General features: G+C 39.2%; 1 protein-coding gene across 1 annotated transcript in view; it reads right to left on the bottom strand.

Annotated features, from left to right (window-relative positions):
• The window catches only part of LOC134225952 (exostosin-1-like), a 601,093-nt gene that overhangs the window by 284,565 nt on the left and 295,567 nt on the right, over positions 1-20,961 (bottom strand). The window contains 1 exon segment of the mRNA XM_062706414.1: positions 16,431-16,583. Coding sequence (XP_062562398.1) covers positions 16,431-16,583 — 153 coding nt within the window.

Genomic DNA, 20,961 nt, shown 5'->3' with positions numbered 1-20,961 from the left:
AAAATCTGATATCACAGCAAAATTTGCTATTGTTATGTTATTTGTTTGTTATTCACCTCTACCCGGGTAGACCCCATTTCGCGGTCCTTAGCTTTTTACCCAGCAACTCCTATCCTACCTCCTCGCGACGCTAGCTGGGATACGAGCAACATTAGGGGAGATCGGGTAACCAACCCCGGTGGGATCTATGGTCGTTTGCTGACAGCGAAGGAGGATTTGATCCTCTCCGGAGGAGCAAATCTGATCGAGCGTCTGTTCTCCATGTTAGGAGTGGCTCACACAGCGTCTGTTCCCCATGTTAGGGGCGGCTGATCATCGTCCGATTACCAACGAGGCAAAACTGGCAGCCCCTTCAACGCGATGTAGGTAGCGCAACCCTGGTAAAGAAGCCTACCGAAGATTCTACATTTACCAAGAAAGGCTAAACTAGTAGAGCAAACAGAGCAGGAGAATATAGATAGAAACGATATGCGGAGGTTTTACGCAACTGTCAATGGTGCGCGGCATAAGACTGCGCCAGTGCCCACCATGTGCAATGTCCGAGAGGGGAATTTACTGACAGACAAGACAATGATGGCAGTCAGGTGGAAGGAGTACTTCGATGATTTGTTGAACGGTGTAAATGAAGCTGTATTAAGGAGAAAGATGGACAAAGTCGACGACGGTCAAGCTGTGGAACCACCAACGCTGGACGAAGTTAAGAAGACTCTGAACGAGCTGAAAAATAGTAAAGCTGCTGGGAAGGACGATACCCGGGTCGAGCTTTTCAATCAATCCACCACATTATCCAGAAAATTTGGGAGGAAGAAGAACTGCCTGCCGGCTGGCCTGCAGATGATCCTTGATGAATTCCAGGAGTACAACTTGCAGACTCATCATCTGTTCATTGACTCCAAAGCAGCGTACGATTCAGTGAAAAGAAATGAGATGTGGCAGAAAATGTAAGAACATGAGTTTCCGGCAAAACTGATTGGAATGATACGTGCAACGCTGGATGGCTCAAAATCAAGTTTTCGGATTGCAAAAGAAGTATCAACCTCGTTTGTGACCTTAGACGGATTGAAGCAGGGTGACGCACTTTCATATTTATTGTTCAACATTGTACTCGAGAGCGCCATTAGGAGATCTAGCGTGCAGAGGAACGGTACTACCAACACACGGTCGCATATGCTCCTGGGCTTTGCAGACGATATCGGGCTCATTGGAATCGATCGCAGAGCAGTAGTGGAGGCTTTTGTCCCACTGAAAAGGGAGACGGCGAGGATAGGCTGAACCATTAACTCTATCACGACAAAGTACATTCCTAGTAACATTCTGGTTTTATGTTTGTTGTTATGACCATAATTAAACCAATAATGTGACTTGGGATTGTAGCAGGTGAAGATACAAAAAGACATAGTGCTGTGGTAGTGCTTGATGTACATGTGTTTGAAGTTGTTGAAGATTTTGTTTACCATGGAACGCTTGTGACATGTGACGTTACCCGTGAAGTGAAAAGACGTATTGCTGTTTCGAATAGGGCCTTCTACGGATTTCATAACCAGCTTAGGTCCCGCAACATGCAGACGGAAACGGAATTTGTTATATACAAAACTCTGATTCTACCAGAGGCCCTTTATGGACATGAAGCATGGACGTTAAAAGAGGCGGACCTAGAACTTGAGGAACATCGCCCAATACCAACGATTATAGAACTCTACAATACGGCAGGCATAGGTGTATCGACGGTGTACAGGTAGGATGGGCTTACTACCACACGCCTCCCGATCATATTATGTAACTCGTACACTGGGCTAGGGTAAATCGCTAGACATGCTAGACATTCGTTTAGCAGCACCCCCTTTTTTATATAGTTTCAGAAATAAGTTAATTGTTTGGTTACTTTTGATGATTTTGGAAACAATTTATATTTTCTCTTCTATTCATTGCTCTAGATAAAAATCAAAATTCAGTTCATATAATCAAATGAAAGCAAAAAAATGACTGGCCATTCGTTTAGCCGCACCATTAATATTTCGTAATAAAACACTATTATGAAACAACTAGTACTTCGTTGTCCTGTTGGGAAATGGTGTCTTAGAATGCTTCGTTCTCCATGTATCCGATTCAAACATCCTCCAGCAGATCCAAATACATTCCGGAGTTCATTTTTGTAGATATAAAACATGTTGGAAGCTTGGTGTGGTATGAAAAGGCTCCCCACACCATCAAACTTTCACCCAAAGCTTCGTTTGGATATGACAACCCCCTTTTGGTTTAGATTATGCCAATAGCAGCTATAATAGAACGGTCCGTCAAGATTTTTTACATATATAAATAAAGTTTGAGATTCGGCTTTCCATTCCATGTTTTTTTTTCTCGGAGTAAAATAAAAACACCTCCTAAAAAAAAAATTGTCCATGAAACATTAAAAAACTGCCAATAAAACGAGCTCGGAGGTCTAGTGGCCACCGCTTTGCTTTATAAGCAGGAGGTCTTCTTCTTCATCTTCTTCTTCTTATTGGCATTACATCCCCACACTGGGACAGAGCCGCCTCGCAGCTTAGTGTTCATTAAGCATTAATTCCTACTGTTGTAACCTTTCACATAATCCCAAAACCTATGAGAGGTCGTAGAGTTCTCTGCACCTTTCTTAAGTAGGTGTCCAACTAACCAACCTTTCCCTTCCTCAGCATTGGCAAGGACGTGGCCAGGACAGATCTCGACTATTGGAGAGTGCATTGCTTCCATCTATTAGTCCAAAATTAGTCCCAAATCACTATCTGTGGTCGAGTCTGTGGTAACGGATGAAAGTGATGCTACTTCGTACATCGTCTTGGCTTGTACCACCTACGAATTTGTGCGATTTGCTCAAAGCTAATGCTAAAAAATTGATAAATTGCCAACAAAAAAATCAGGGTGTGAGCAAAAAATAAATATAAAACATAAATAAAATAAATAAAAAAAATTTAACAATTGGGAGTTTTCCACAATTCAAAAATTGCAATTATAAAAGAAGAATTCTCGCTTAACTTTTCAAAATGACCTAAGCAACCTTTTATTTTAGGTTAACTAGCCTAGGGCTAAAAACCTCATCAATAGAGATTAAAAAAAAACATTTTTTCATGAATTATTTTGAGTACTGCAATCAAAAGTTTTCATATTGGTCTGTTGGTTGCCATATTCAAATTAATTCATGAAAAAAATGTTACTTCGGTCTTTTTAAAAAGTTAAGCGCGAATTTTCCATGAAGAAATCAAAATGAACATTGAACCTTTCCTAATTATTAATGAAAATTTCTTATTCTTCATGGAAACTGTATTTTGCTGCCATTTTCTCGCTGATTTGAGACGATTCTCTTTATGGGACGTCGCCAATTTCGGTTTGCTCTTCAGTTTTGCCCATTTGATTCATTATGTCTGGGCGTTACTGGAACATCCAACCTTTTCTTAATTTGTGAATAGGACAATCGATTTGTGGCTGCTTCGTGTCTTATCTGCCCTCTAAGCCGCAGAGACACCTTGCTTCGCCTTTTTGTGGGGCGTTTTACGTCATTGAGCCGAATCGTCATTGGGCCGAAAGGTCATTGGGCCGAAAAAAAAACGATTGTACGACAATTCCCCGAAAACCAATTCCCCGAATGCAAATTCCTTGAATGCAAATTCCCCGAATGCAAATTCCCCGAATGCAAATTCCCCGAATGTAACAATTCCCCGAATGAAACAATTCCCCGAAATGAAAGTATCTCCTGCAAAAACAACTTTGCGATCGATTGTATGCGTCCGAACAGAGCAGCGTTCAAAGATACGTTATAGAGTGACTTCTTGTTCTTGATCTTCCAAAATGTGTTGGCAAATTAAAAAGATATCAGAGTACAGTGTTCCCAAGGATTGTACGACAATTCCCCGAAAACCAATTCCCCGAATGCAATTTCCCCGAATGTAACATTTCCCCGAATGGAACAATTCCCCGAAAATAAAATACCTCTTGCAAACACATCTTCGCAATCCATTGTATGCGTCCGAAAAAACGCAGCGTTGAAAGATACGTTCAAGAGTGTTTTATTGGAGATTATCAGCTGAATAGCCTTTGGTAGTATTTGATGTTCTTGATGCTCCAAGATGTGTTGTTGAGTTATAAAGATGTCAGAGGTCAATGTTTTCTAGTGTAGTTTTTTCCTAAAATAGTATCAAACTGCAATTTCGATTGAAAGCCTTTTGGTAAATATTTTTCCTATCTTCGGAATAAAACTTCTGTCCCGTATAAACATTCTTCAAAGATATAAAAGCTCTTTTTATAAGCTTTTTATAAGCTTATTAAGCTCTTTTAGTGGAATGTATTCAACCGTCTAAGACGAATTAAGTACTCTCCATTTAATTCCACCAATTATTGTCGATATCTTTGCAGATACGTATTTCGACCACAACTGTGTGGTCGTCTTCAGTGTCTCGTACTTGACTCGACTTAACCAAAATTCTTGTAAACCAAAAAAATGCATTTGCCAGAATGAGGCAATGGTGAATGTGATTCCTTCTTTGAAAAAAATGTATGTGCTCGGAATAATGCAATGGTAAATGTGTCCCTTCTTCAGTGGGTGTTACACCAGATAATGAATGTTATTCGTTATTTAATAACATATATCTGCCCTGAATATGATAAGGGGGGATGTTCTTTAAAAAAAAGGCATTTTTACGAAGTAAGGAAATGGTGGATGAATAAATTGAGCATGAGAATAAGGGCTAATCTGATCTCTTATTTGGATGCAGGCGAATTCGGCCAGAATAAAAAAAAAAATATATAAGATCCCTTATTACGCATATGTATTGAATGTATTATATATCACCGAAAAACATTTTGCCGAATTCATTTTCTCAATATAGTGTTAGGCGTACTGTAACTTTCGCGGTATGACTTTTGATGGATTATACCTTTTTCAGAATGACCTTTGGAAGAATCCCATTTTTCAGAATGCTATATTAAAAAATTGGCATTTTCTTAGATAAGTGTGGTGTAGTATAGCAGCAGGTTTGAAACATATAATTGCTCCATATAATTCATTTTTTTATACCTGGTAAGCGAGCTACTTGCTTAATAAACGAATTATTTCTTCTTCTTGCATTATTGCAGACAGAATTTCTGTCTCGAGAGGCCTTATACCGGATAGACGAGTTTATTTAAAGAAGGCATCATGTCCTATATTCTCATTACACCGGACAGACGCGATCATTTAAAGAAGGCATTGTATCATTCTTCCACTTTATTCCAGACAAAAGAATTCATTTAAAGAAGGGGCAATCTATCCTCTTTGCCTTATACCGGACAAATGTGTTCATTTGAGGAAGACATTATCACTTCCTTTCCCCTAATACCGGGTGATGCTATTATCTAAAGAAGGCATTATCTCCTACCGTTGTCTTATACTGGACAGACGCGTTTATTTATTCTTATTCTTATATACATTCCCTTGGCTTTAAACCGGGCAGATGCGTTGATCATACCGAGCAAACTTATTAATTTATAGAAAGCATTATCTCCTCACTTCGTCTTATACAGACCAAATGCGTTCATTCATAGAAAGCATTGCCTTCTTTCAGTGCATTGTCTTCATCTTAAATGGCTCTAAATTCTATCTGAAACTTGGCCTGTTTTTCAACTTAGTGTTCTATTATTAATTACACAGTTATTGAAAGCTTTCCCCTATCTTCCTACCCTGAAGCATCTTAGGCCGAACCAAGAATCGAACTCGCAACCTCCGGATCGGCAATCATACCCATCCCCTTGTGCCGCACTCAAAAAGAATTCGGGGAAATGTTACATTCGGGGAAATGTTACATTCGGGGAATTGGTACATTCGGGGAATTGTTATTCGGGAAAATTGCATTCGGGGAAATTGCATTCGGGGAATTGTTATTCGGGGAATTGTCGTACAATCGTTCCCAAGGTAGTTTTTTGTCTGAAATAGTCGAACAACGGCTGCATTTTCTGAAAAAGTAAAATAGCGAACAGTAATTCTATTTCTGACTGATAGCGTTTGGGCAAATTTCTATCTTTGAAATTAAAATCCTCTCCTGTATATCCCTTCGTAAGAACTATAAGGCAAGGGTGAATGTGTTTTAACCAAAACGTTTGTCCTGAATGAGGCATTGGTGAATGTAATTCCTTCTTCAAAAAGAATTCATGTCCCAGAATAATGCAATAATAAATGTGTTCCTCTTTTAAAAGTGGGTTGTTTCCCGGAATAATAAAACAATGAATTTTATTCTTTCTTTAATAAAATATATCTTCTAAAAATAAAGAATAAGGAAAGGGGGGATGTGATCCATTCTTTAAAATAAGGAATTTTCACGAAGTAAGGAAATGGTAGATGTGGCCCCTTCTTCCGAAGCAGGCGTTAGCTCGAAATAAGGCAAAGGCAAATGAGTTTCCCTTTTGGAGAGCAGGTGTTTGTCCACAATAAGGATGAATGTGCTCTCTTATTTTGATGTAGGCGACATTGACCTGTATAAGGAAAATATATATGAGATCCCTTTTCGACCTTCCGGGACTCTCATGGTCTCGGATCTCTTACGGAGTCCCGCCGCTCTTGTAAACGACAAGCGTGCTTTGTTCATTAGTTTTTTACCTTTTACATCGGGGCGAGTCACGGAAGGTTAAGCAACATTTAAGTTAGCATTTCACCGAAAAACATTTTGCTGATTTTATTTTCGCGGAATAACATTTGGTGGTATGTAACTCTCGTGGAATGACATTTGATGGATTATACTCTCTCAGAACGACTTTTGGTGGAATGCGATTTTACAGAATGTTCCATTAGCAAATTGGCATTTTCTCATATAAATGTAGTGTAAAATATGGGTAGTTTTGAAGCATATAATTGATTATCTCCGTTCCTTGCATTATAACGGACAGACTTTTTTTTTTTCAAAATAATTCTTTTTGTCTCATACCGGGTAGACAAAATCATTTAAAGAAGGCATTATCTCCTCCATTCGCATTATTCCGGGCAAACGAGTTCATTTAAGAAAGGGACTATCTACCCTCTTTGTCTTTTACAGGGCAAATGTGTTCATTTGAAGAAGGTATTAACTCCTTCCTTCGCTTTGTACCGGAAGAAGGCATTATCTCCTCGATTTCAAAAAAGGCATTATCTTGTCTCTTTGCATTGAACCGCGCTGATGCTTTATCATACCGAGCAAACGTATTCATTCAAAAAAAAACTTCTCCTTACTTCGCCTAATACTGGCCAGATGCGTTTATTCAAAGAAAGCATTGTCTTCTTTCACGGCTTGGTAGTTTTCTTCTTCTTCGATGACTCTACTTTTCAACTCGATCTTGGCCTACTTTTAAATGGGTTATCTATTAGCTATTGGTTATTAAATTGAAAATTTTCCTTTGTGCAACAGTTGCACGAGTATGTATCTTGTGTGGCGAGTACGACGGATACACTATGCCCAAGGATCCAAGTATGTTTCTCACCCGAAAGTATCCTAGGCCGGGACGATAATCGAACACGCTATCTTCGGATTAGTCATCTTACGCCTTTTCTCACATTTCGTATTCAGCATATTCAAATAGAAGAGGGAGGCATTCGGGGAAAAGTTACATTCGGGGAATTGTTATTCGGGGAATTTGCATTCGGGGAAATTGCATTCGGGGAATTGGTTTTCGGAGAATTGTCGTACAATCGAAAAAAAAACATTTTGGTTTTATCCTGGTTTTATCGAAGTTGGGCAGCAAATCAAGAAAAAAACTCAAAGGTGCAGCCCAATCGGGTTGTACGCAAAGGTGACGTTGAACTACGTAGCCGTATGTAATATACAGGTTTTCGACTTTTCTGTTCGATGAGACCAAAGCAAGCATGTTTCAAGCCCAGGGTGAATATGTTTTCGCTGTTTATCCTGCTCTCCTGAGATTGAGTGAGATTTTAGACTAACATTTAAAAAGGATGATAAAAATATTTTTTTCAAATAAACGAGGATGAATAACACTCTCAAGCGATCACATATCCAAATTATCAATTAATAAAAACTCGCTAGAGAGTAAGAATCGTTCGATAATTGTATCTTGATTCGAAGCATTATTGGTGAATGCTACTTTTGAACTTTTTTCCCTACATAACACCAAAACACAATGCCTAACATTCGATTGAGCTTCATTGTTTACATTAAATTGGTATTAGATTAGTTTGGTTTACATTAAAATAATAATTTTGTGTTGCAAGATTTGAAAAGTTATAGCCGATAACAACTCGCCTACTTTTCACACATGCGAAGTTATCAAATGATAATTCCAAAAATCTGGCTGATAGTGTAGCTTGACAGTTTGAGAGTTTATTGATAATAATTATCATTCCTTCACGTGAGGAGTCGGACTTTGCATTTACTCCAGCAGACACCAAGAGCCGAAGAAAGATTACCAGAACGCATTTACTGCAGCAGCGAAAAATATTCCGAGCCTCTCTACTGGCATCAATAGACGTAAGCGAGCAGCTGTCGTCAAACGCCCCCATGCTTTACAGAGAAAACGCGCGTGTTAGTTAGCAGAAACGAGCTAAAAGTCCTGTAAGTTGCATTAATTTGACGTCTATGCCGGCTTGAGGTTCCCAGTTAGCCTTGAGAACAAAGGCGCAGAATCCGGAGATGGCGAGATCGATTCTCGATCTAGGATGTTTCGGGTGGGAAACATTCTCACACCCTGGGCATAGTGTATCCATTGTATTTACCACACAAGATACATACTAATGCAATGGCGGGCAAAGAAAGCTTTTAATCAATAACTGAAGAAATACTAATAGATTACTAAGTTGAAAAGCAGGTCAAGTTCCAGTTGGAATGTAGTGCTATGGAAGAAGAAGCTTGCAATGCTCTTATGAGATTGACTGATTTACCGAAACCAATTCCTAAGCTGTTAGCAAGTTTCAGTACTAAATATTATCATACGTATATATTGTAATACACTGGAGTCATTTTTTATGCGGATGATATGGGCCACGTGAATTAAAACAAAGTTAAACCCAGCGTAAATTCCAAAGTATGTGTGAATGAACCGCAGAAATCCCGAAATTCGAGTGAAAAAATCGCATAAAAAGCGATTCCTGTGTAAATAACTGCGTTAAAAACAGTGTTCATCGGGAATTAAGCACTGACTCTTCCTTGATCGAGTGGTCCAAAAAAATTTAAGATCCATCGAGAAAAGGCTGAGATATTAACGATCAAAGTCTATCATATTTTCGTGACGTTTTTCGATTGTTTGCAATTTTAAAGTGTACCCCAATATAGACAAGACAGACGTAGTTCTACGTCAAAAAATTTCAAAACGACTTATCTGCTTTTGTAAACAAAGATTCAAACGTCGATTTGACGAATTTGATAGCTTTTCGACGCAAACCAACACCATCAACATGTAGCTGAAACCTTCACATACCTATTGGTAATGTTGTTTTGTGTGGGAGTGCAATCAGATTCGCCAAATCGACGTTCAAATATTTGTATACAAAAGCAGATACCGTGCGGGACCGAAATCCGTACAGCACCGAAATCCGTCCACCTCATGAGATATCAATAAATTAAAGGATGTTAAAGGTAACTAATGTAGGAATAATTAATCTTATCCTGTTCAAATACTTGACAGTAAGCTTTTAGGGCATAGAATTGGAAAGAAGGATTTGAAATTAAAACAACAAAAATCAAAAACAAATCTCCACCCACCAAACGCGGAGTTTGGGCCGCCATTTTGTTTTAGTGTAGAGCATAATTGCACCAAAAGTAACTGTGTTTCAATTGCTAATTGCAAATTATTACAAAAGATAAGCGGAATACAAATCGAAGGGATCGCTTCTCAAGGTGCGTATCGAACTATTTACAGTGGTAGTTTAGTCAGTCAGACTGTTTCAATTTAAATATTTAGTTAAGAAATAGCTGTACGGATTTTGATCCTTTGATTCGAAATCCGTCCACGGTGGACGGATTTCGAGTCAGGAGTAGTTGATTTAATTCATTATTTTATCATGTTTTTCGTAGTTTTTAATGAGTAAATGTGAAACACTTCAAAAGTAAAAGCCTTCATGCGCCTGTGTCAATGACGAACGTTTTATTTACATTCGATTCCTATTTTCTAATGACTTTTTCATATACTAAGGTGCTTAAGTGTACGGATTTCGATGCCTCACGGTAAGTCGTTTTGAATTTTTTTTCTTGAAATAAAAATTTTCATGACCGTTATTAAACTAAACATGTTTCTTGGTTACTGAGAAGTGGGAAGAAAGTAAAGGAAACATGAAGAAATGAAGAAAGAAAACAAAATAAGGAAGGAGAAAAAAGAAGGAGGATTAAGAAAGAAGTAAGAAGGAACAAAAAGGAAGAAGCAAGTAGCAAAAACCGGAGACGAGCCAGCCTAGGGCTTAAAATCTCCTTAATAAAGACAATAAAGTAGGAAAAAGGACGAATGAAGAAAGAAGATGATAGAAGGTAGGAATAAGATGGAAGAGGGAAGTAGGAAGACTAAAGAAGGAAGACGGATGATGGAGAAATCAAAAAGTAAGAAAGTATCGAGTAAAAGAAAGAACAAAGACGAAATAAAGAATAAGGAAGAAAGAAGAAGGGAGAAAGAAGGGCATAGATATGGAAAGGAAGAAGGAAGAAGTTAAAACGAAAAAGGAAATAAAACGAAAGAAAATTACAAAAAAGGAAGAAAGAAGAAAAATTATGAAAGAAGAAGAAAGAAAGAAAAAATTAAAGAAAAAAAAACAAAGAAAAAAGAAGAAGGGTGAAAGAAGAAAGGGGAAGAAAGAAAGAAAAATAGAAGGAAGAAGAAAGAAGGAGGAAGAACGAAGAAAGGAGGAAGAAGAAAGCAGGAAAAGATAAGAAAGGAAAAAGAAGAGAAAGAAGGAATGCAGGAAAAACGAAGAACAATGAATAAGACGACCTTGCCTATTCGGCAGGTTTAGTCATCAACGTCAACAAAACCAAATCGTTGGATGTAAACACGGTGACTCCTTCCAGTTTCACAGTAGCCGGGCAACCAGTGGAGAATGTTGAAAGCTTCCAATATCTTGGTAGCCAAATGGCGTCAGACGGCGGTACCAAGATTGACATAGGCGTACGGATCAAGAAAGCAAGGGCTGCCTTTGCGAGTTTAAGAAAAACAGGCAGATAAGTGAACGCACCAAAATACGAATTTTCAACTCTAACGTGAAATCTGTGCTGTTATACGCTAGCGAAACATGGTGTGTATCAGTGGAGAACACTCAACGGCTGCAGGTATTCATTAACAGATGCCTGCGGTATATAATTCGGGCCTGGTGGCCTCACAACTGGATCTCAAACAACGAGCTCCATCGCCGTTGTGAACAAAACTTCGGTATCGGAAGTGGGGCTGGGTCGACTACACCTTACGTAGGGCTGGAAACGAAATCTGCAAACAAGCATTAGTCTGGAACCCAGCGGGATATCGCAGCAGAGGCAGACCCAGAGGCTCATGGCGGCGAAGCCTCAATAAAGAAATAAAAGAAGTCGACCGAAATCTAACCTGGCAACAGGTTAAAGCGATAGCCGGGCAACGCTCAGGATGGAGATCTTTCAAGTCGGCCCTTTGCACCACCGAAGGTGTACAGGATCCATAAGTAAAGTATAATAGTATGAATAAGAAATTAAGGAGATAGAAGGATGAAGGAAAGAAGAAGAAGGGAGAAGACATAATAGACTTTTCACCCCTAATTTCTCATTTATCACATTTTACTTCTCATTCGCTTTATTGACTATTCGGCCTTATGATCATTCGGCATAATGACCTTCGGCCTGATGGCCTACTACCGGGCTCTTCTATACTATACGAGAAGTCTGCGGGTTTTGAACACGGTTCAGCAGTTCATTCACCGATGGCCAACATATAATGTTCCAAAGAAAGGCTACACAATCTCAACAGTATAAAAGATGCACTTACAAACGATTGACATAAGCATCCTGAGAACCTCAACTGGAGCTGAAAGACCCATAAAAACAACACGATATTGTGTTTTTTGATTCTCGTTAGCGTATACCACTCAGGGAGCCTCTCAAGAGTGCATAATTGAACTCCTCTTTTTATCAATAACTAGCGATAGAAACCCAGCTCTGCCCAGGTATTGCAAATGTCACAATGCACTTCTTGCAGCACCGCACTCTAGATCAATTTCCGTGCGTTTGTTTTGTTTTCCTTAACATTTGACCAACAATTGAATTCTAATGTTTTTTTTACATTTCCCCGTTACATTTATTAACTCTTTGTATACACAAACCTTGCGGATCCCAAAATGAATCGATTAGGGAAAAAATATTGCAGATCGGTCAACCCGTTTGGGAGTTAAATCGTCAGGAAGAAAATCTCAACTCATTTTTATTATAAGATAAGATGTCCATTAGACTGGCCCAGGATACAAAAAGTCGTCCGATTCTACGGGGCACCCCCCAGGATTTTACCTTTGGATAAGAAAATCATTCTCGGAAAATTTCAGCCTGATCGGTTATTGCATAAGCTGGCGCAATTGATTTGAAGTTAATATGGGGGCTTCAGCCGAAATATATGGGAAAATACACCTTGGTTACTATTTCGTACAGGAAATTGCATGGAAAAGCCCGATTGAGCCCAGATTTGCAGGAAATAAAGTTAACATGCCAATGAACAATTCGAAATAAAATTCTACTATGATTAAAAAACTTTGAATTAGTTTTCAGCTGATTTTTTTTTTAAGTTTGGTTGAGCACTTTGAAATTCATTAATTGCCATGAAAACAAGCGCATGTAATCGAAGGCAGCTGCGGTATGTGCTGTGGCGCGTGTGCAGTTACTTATGTTTCAGTGCGCGCGAAATCACGCATCGCAGGCACCTTTGATTGCATGCGTATGTTTTCATGGCAATTAATGATTTTCAAAGTGCTCAACCAAACTTTGTTTTCATGGCAATTAATGATTTTCAAAGTGCTCAACACAACACCAAATAAATCAGCCAAAAACTGATTTAAAGTTTATTCAGTAATAGTAGAATTTTATGTCGAATTGTTCATTGGCATGTTAACTTAATTTCCTGCAAATCTGGGTTCAATTGGGCTTTTCCATCCAATTTCCTGTACGAAATAGTAACAGAGGTGTATTTTCTCATATATTTCGTCTGAAACCCCCTTATTAACTTCAAATCAATTGCGCCAGCTTATGCAATAACCGATCAAGCTGAAATTTTCAGAGAATGATTTTCTTACCTAAATGCAAAATCCTGGAGGGTGCCCCGTAGAATCCGACGACTTTTTTTTCTCCTCATACTAGGCTGGGCCACTCTAATGTCCATGTTTCAATAAGTTAGTAGAACATAAGTCTCAGTTCTGCAATTGGAGTACCCGCAGGTGGATCCTGAGCGTTGCTCTCGTGGCACTTTTTTCTAAAGCCAGAGCCCTTGTCTCTAGGACGGGAAAAAAAATTGGTCAAAAATGCTTAAATTGGCAATAATTAAGAAAGCAACTCGATAATAGGGTAACCAATTTGAGTTTGAGCATGAGCATTATGGAAGGGAAGGATTGTTAGTCCGACTTTCGTTACCACTAGAGACCGAGATCATCTCTGCATCTCGACGATTATCTTAGGATAAGGTATTGTGTTAGCTACAAAGAATGCGATGCGTTCTATGGATTGGGATAGATGCACGATGAAAATGTTATACTCACATGCTTTTATATTGAACAGGCTGTAGTAAAGCAGATTGAATATTTATAAGAATCTATCAATTATCGTAGAGAAAAGTAAACTGGCAGCACAGTTTGGAGAAAAAAAAGAATCGAGATTGGAACATGACAGCTGGTTTGGTAAAACGCAATTACAAAACGTTAAGTTTTGCGGAGACTTACCGAAAATACTAAACAAGCGAGAAAAAGAGAGGGGCGTCATTCTGTGTACGACTTTCGCGAGAGCTAGACGTTCATTTGGTACACAATTTTTATTCGGTGTTTTTCGCGGCGTTGAAAAAAATCAATCGAGAACACAATTAATAACTTACCGCACAAAGCAAAACTAAAATATTTCGCATGATCGCGCGATCGTTCAGCATGCTAATAAAAACCTATCGAACGCGTATTTTAACACACGTACCACACAAAGCAGAACCAAAACCTAGATTTCACGAATGTTCCGCGTCCTATGCGAAATATGAACTCAATTGAGAGCAATTTTAAGGCAGAGTGGTTAAAAAAAATCATAAAACAACTTGTTGTGTTAAATCATGAGCTACGGTATCAGTACTCAATCTAAGGGGATTAGACGAAATAACTGAGACAAAATAACAAATTCAGGTCAAATTTAATTTTAATTAGGAAAAAAATAATTATGTCAATTATCATTCCTGTAACCCTATGACGTTGAAGGTAAATAAAAGCAAAAAAAGAACTATGAAGTGGTTGAAGAGATTTGAGAAACCAGAAACAGGAAACAAGGTTTGAATAGTGAGAATTTACGGTACACTGCAAAAAAATTTGACTTTTACTGGTAATGTAATCAATAAAACTAATGTAAATGGAGCTTATGTAATCGTTTTCTCAATGTGATTATGCGTTGAAAATCATGCGCATAAACAGAGCATGAATTAAACCGTATAAATACATCACCTTACCATTATCACAACACTCTGTTGAAAACAATACTTTATTCACGCTGAAAATTCATTTATAAACCATTAAGTTTACATGATATTATGTGAACCGAAACAAAAGATGGCCACGCTTTCCACGATCTCGTTAGAATGTAAACAAAACAAACAATTCCATCAAGGTAGCTGCAAATGCAGCGGGAAACCTTCGTTTTCGACCACCGTCATACTAAAGTGAAGATTTTCCATTACGACTACAAAGCAGCATCCATGATGCTGCATTTTATCGGTGTACTTTATCGGGCGTTCACTTAAATCGATGGAAAAACTTCAAATTCTTGCACTTCATCCAGTCAGAGCATGTTAATTTACATTACCTAGCCAGAATCCAATCACGACGGGTTCGATACTATGTATGTTTGAATCACCATAACTCAGAACCTGTTACTCTTTGGGCAACGTTGGTTTCAAGAAGTGAAGACGGTAGAGTGGTATCAGAACGGGCTATTACTCTGCGGACCTGAGTTCGATTCTCATGTAAACCGTTTTTTTAGTTTATGTAGCATAAAATAAAACATGTAAATTTAAAATAACACATAAATTTGAGATGATGAGTGATGTAAAAATAAAAGGAAATGTAAATTTCTATCGTTTATCATGCTCCAGTTATGTGCATGATATTTGCTGTAAATGTACATGATTCGCACACATGTTCCACATAGGTTACTGCAACTTATATGCGACCAGATTTGGTCACAATCAAGATGCTACAACCATTTGTATCTATCTTGTGCTGCTAGAGAAGCCAAAAATGAAACTTGTGAGAGGGAAGTGTGAAGGGAGAAGTGAGAAGAAAAAAGTTAGAAGTAATAAAAGAGAAATAAGAAGTGAGAGGGAAGAAAAAAAAACACTTGAAGTGTGAAAGAAAAATGAAGAAAAATGAGAAGTGAGAGGTGTGAAGAGTAAGACAGTAGTGAGAAGTAGTGAGTACTAAGTGAGACATGAGAATAAAACAAAGTAGTGAGAAACCAAGAATGAGACACGACGATATCCATCTATATCTATCGATGGAGGAATACTCTTTCCTACCTCCGTATGTTCATATTCGACCCTACGATTTACATTCGAACATCAATTTCACTTTCACCTCTCGAGAGCAATGGTATGGAAAACGAGATCAGTCCCAGTATGCATTGCCGCCAAAATAAAATTAAATTCATGGATGTTAAATTTCAGATTTCTACATTTCTCGGGTACTCATTCAAAAGGACGTATGTGATTTTGTAAACAAAGATTCAAACGTCGGCAAAAACCATCACCATAGATAGATAGGGGCGGCTTCGGCTACCGGTTGGAGGTGTTGGTTTGCGTGGGAGTGCCATCAGATTGGATAAATCGACGTTTGAATCTTTGTTTACAAAACCACATACGTCCTTTTGAATGAGTACCCGAGGTTTTGTGTTAACATTTTTATGTGTAAATCAGCATCATCTCCCAGTACTCAAAAAACTTATCTTCGTTACCAACGCCAAACAATACAGAAACCTGCCCTTATGGCCTTACCACGCCTAAGTAAACATTTCAAATCAATCTCGCCATTTGGCAAACATAGCCTGCTGAGCAAAGTTATGTGCAAATTTCGCCTCTTCAATCCCTTTTCGATTATCGAACCTTGCCATTTATTTTTCCGGTTAACCTACATCGTCCCTCTGTTTGATATGTTTGATGAATATTAAATTTTGCGGCCACTGCCACGTAGGCCTTTTCCGCTTGGACACCATTCTCCGAAACAGATCCACATTATTCATCCCCCAGCGAACTGCGCTGCACCATCCACATTCACCTACCTGTCGTACTCTCGGTTGTCTTCGTCGCAGCGAGCGTCCTGAAGGTCCCGCCAGCTTTTCCCGTGCCGACAGGTCGTCACCAGCACCAGATCCCGGGCATTATGCAGATGGAACAAGGAATTTCTCGTCTCGGAACCAATTCCGTGGACGTATCTGAAATGGAGGAAAAATGAGACCAAGAACACGGGATTAGAAATTTGATGGGTTGAGTAAAATGGGGCAAAGATCACGATGAAAGGCGACAACAGCCAGCGTAACCACGGAGGATGTGGATTGCCGCCCTGTCAGCAGTTTGGCTGTGTGTCTTAAATTAGACCAGTCAGATGCTTTCATCAAAGCGGTTTCATTCATTCGGCTCATCTCATCACTTCGCATCACTTTAGGGGAAGGGACCGTTGATTTGTAACAAAGGATGATTCTTTGACCATAGGCAGATAGAAGGGTTGGACAACGGTCTAAAATATGGATGCGGAATCGATAGATAAAGCATCTGTTTCGGATACAATTGGAATATGTTAAATTGGATCTCAGTTCGTTTAGCATTTAAATTGGTATTAACATTTGGAATACGACTCAGTTTTGGATTGATTTTCTACCGGAAGCCCATCATAACAACGCCTCTGCAAACCCTCCTCTTCTATCATCGAACGAAAGAGATACTTCTCCAACCCACAAGATGAAAGGTGGTCAAGGAGCAAACTTCGACAATAAAAGCACTGAATCGGAAATTACTTGTGGCAGCAAGAACTGGACTCAATCACACTCGGTGAGGATATACTTGTTGGTCTATGTGTGAGCGCCATTATCAGATTAGAATCATTCATCGTCCTACACAACTAACAACTGGGGCAGCAGAACGGCAGCAGCACAGAAAACACAGCCACAGATACACTCACGTCGGAATCGGAGCTTATCGAATTTCCGGAAGAGAAGGCATACAATGATTTCTGATGGTAATTGATGACCCATGCACAACAGGGGTGGAATGAACCGCTCGGGGTCTTACTGTGCTAAGTGGGAATTCCACGGGGATGAGAAGTGGAGGAACATCCACCGGTCTGGTTGGTCTTTGGTGAGATAAGACAAATAAATTGCAGCAAAATCTTATTGATTAAGTTGGAAGTACTCCCGGGTAAATAACTGGTTTTATGCAGGAAGTTTAATGAATTTCCAGGGATTGCGGTCTCTTGCGTGCAACAGTTAGTGGTGAAGATAGCAGTTGAGGCAATCAAAGATATACCAATCCGATTCTAGTCGACAAATAATAAGCTTTATGTATTACTGGATATTTTTGCACTTTCGTGCACCCCATCGCTCGAAAAACGATCTTGTGATATAAGACCCGATCGGCTGTTATAAAGAAACTTTTCTTTTTGTAATTAGATCATGCTCCAGAAAACCACGGTATAGATTAAATTCGATTACTAATTATTGGAACGATTAATTGAGATGCGGTTCTCACTTAGTGAAAGCTATTGAGTATTCCTTTTAGCTATGTAGGTTTTCTTTTAACATGCGCTTGATGGGGAAGCGTCATTAACAGTATAATGAAAAAATAAATTTCCCCATACTAATTTGCATGCAAACTTGAAACGGCTTGTGCTAAATCAGTTTTAATCCAAATGAGCTCAAATTTTCGGAGGACACTCAGAAAATGGTAAAGAATCAGATGAACACTGTGGAGCAAAATCAATTTTTTGAACCACCCTAATGCATATACTGCATTAAGTCAATATAGCAAGCCATTGCATTAGGTCTCTGGTCACGAGAGAAAAAGAACCTGGTATGTGTTTGTGTCTACATAGAATCTATTTTTAAACCTTCGTAGAAGAACGATTCTTTATTTACTGCACCAACCTTATTTGCTTACAACAAAAATTGGCCGAAAACGAGAATTGAACCTAAGCCCTCAACCAAGCATAGCGCTATTCAACTGACGCGCTAGCCATCTGGACTATACACCAGATGAGAGAAGCATCATAATTCTAGTTCTGTATTTTGCGAATGTGATAATTATCATATAATCACAAGTAGAAGGGTTAAAGAGTAGAAGCATAAATACTAGAACGCTAGTGGCGCTGTAGTTATTTAAATTATTTGGCAAATTATACTTCAACCTGCTCCATTTATCCATATCTTATGCATCATGTATGGTTTCATCATCAACATCGGTTTGATACTTGTAGTGCCGGTACTTTGGCTGCCCGTTGAAGTAACCTAAATGTCAGTCACGCGAACAGGATTGACATTAGCAATCTTAACTTTTGAATCAACTGGTATAAGAAATAGCAAAGGGTGATGTTAGTGGAATGGGGAAGGGTCGTTTGGCCGAAACCCATTCGGCCAATATCAATTTGGCTGAATACAACTAGGCCGAAAGTTGTTTGACCGAATATAACATTTGGCCGAACAGACCACTAGGCTGAAAGCCATTTGGCCGAACGGGTCATTTGGCCGAAAGGGTAATTTAGCCGAAAGGGTCGTTTGGCCGAAAGGGTCATTTGGCCGAAAGGGTCATTTGGCCGAAAGGGTCATTTGGCCGAAAGGATCATTAGGCCGAAAGGGTCATTTGACCGAATAGGTCATTTGAAAAGTGAGAAAATAGGAGTAAGAAGAAAGACGCCTCACTTCTCACTCCTCATTTCTCACTTCTCATTGTGAAAAGTAAGTAGTGCAAAGTGGGTAGTGAGCCGTCCAACTACTCATTTCACGCTTCTCATTTTTCACAGTGAGAAGAGAAAAATAAAGAAGGAGTCTTCTCATTACTGATTTCTCACTTATCAAATGACCTATTCGGCCAAATGACTTTTTCGGCCAAATTACCGGTTCGACCGAATGACCCTTCCGACCAAATGACCCTTCGGCCAAACGACCCTTTCTGCCTAATGACCTTTTCGGCCAAATGACCCTTTTCGGCCAAATTGACTTTCGGACAGATGGGTTTCGGCATAGTGAAATTCGGGCAAACGGCTTACGGCCGAATGGGTTTCGGCCAAACGACTCTTCCCCATTTGGCCGAATGGGTCATTTGGCCGAAAGGGTCATTCAACCGAAAGGGTCATTTGACCGAATAGGTCATTTGACCGAAAAGGTCGTTTGGCCGAAAGAGTTATTTGGCCGAACGGGTCATTTGGTCGAAAGGGTCATTTGTTCGACAGGGTCATTAGGCAGAAAGGGTCGTTTGGCCGAAAGGGTCATTTGGCCGAAAGGGTCATTTGGCCGACAAGGTCATTTGGTCGAGATGGTCATTTGACCGAAAACGTCATTTGGTCGAATAGTTCATTTGAAAAGTGAGAAATTAGGAATAAGAAGAGAGACGTCTCACTTCTCGCTCTTCAATTTTGTCTTCTAACTGTAAAAAGTGAGAAGCGCGAAATGAGTAGTGAGACGTCTCACTGCCGACTTTGCACAACTCACTTTTCACAGTTAGAATTGAGAAATGAGGAGTGAGAAGTGAGCCGTCCCACTTCACACTTCTCGCTTCAAAAAGTGAGTAGTGAGATGTCTCACTACCCACTTCGCACTACAGATATGTTCCGTTTTTATCAACACAGTCAGTGCGTTTCAGTTTTTAGTAAAAATGATATATTGCTGGGAAAATGTAAGATTTTCAGGTTCTAACATTTTTAAATGCAAAGGGACTGTCCATAAACCACGTGAACATGCTACTGGGTGGCAAGGGTTAGTGAAAATACATAGGAAATGTATATTTATCGTCAATTATGACTGGTTGAGGTTCCTGGGAAGTAAGGAGTGCATCAAGGGAACGTCCGTAAATTATGTTACGCTAAAAATAACAATTGTCAATCCCTCCTCCCTTCATTGTCCCACTTTTTGTATGAAATTTCCAAAAAAAGAAAGCCTCTCCCTTCCACTAAAAGCGTGACGTAATTTATGGACGTTCCCTTAGATAAGGTGGCATCCGTTGTTAACATAACAATAAATTCGAAAATATTTGATCTCCTTAAACTTCGGGACTTATGGATCATATATGTATTCGCCCAGCGTTTTAGATTGGCTGTGAAAAATCACAGAAGAGAGCTTGGTCCCCAATTTCTTCAGCAAAAATGTTCATGGGGATGTCGGCTACACAGGAAAAATATGGGAGGTCAAGTTTGACTATACGCTGAAGACCTAGATATCCAAAACCTTGGGAAGATTTTGCTTCTGACAGCATGCAGATGAATCTGAAATGTTTGGATCCTATACCACATTGTTTAATAAATCTAAACACTCAATCAAGTTTAGTCATCTTAATCGTTGAGACAGCGACCAGTTATCTGGTTATCTGGTAACGTTCTCGATTTCAGCCTACGGTTTCTACCAGATCAACCAAGGCTTATGCAATGTCTTCATCATCGGCATATACCCGATCTAGTCCAATAGGCATATGCGCATCATGTAAATCCAATTTTCTTAAATACGTGATGTTCAAGGTACTCCAAAACGTTTCCAAGTTCAACCCAAAGTATCTACCAGACAACCAATGCTTTTTGCAATGTGTTCAACTTCGATATGTACTCAACCTGGT

This window comes from Armigeres subalbatus, chromosome 3 (genome assembly GCF_024139115.2).
Source record: "Armigeres subalbatus isolate Guangzhou_Male chromosome 3, GZ_Asu_2, whole genome shotgun sequence".
Taxonomy (NCBI): Eukaryota; Metazoa; Arthropoda; class Insecta; order Diptera; family Culicidae; genus Armigeres; species Armigeres subalbatus.
The sequence above is the reverse complement of the archived record's forward strand: the minus strand, read 5'-3'. Positions and strand labels throughout refer to the sequence as shown.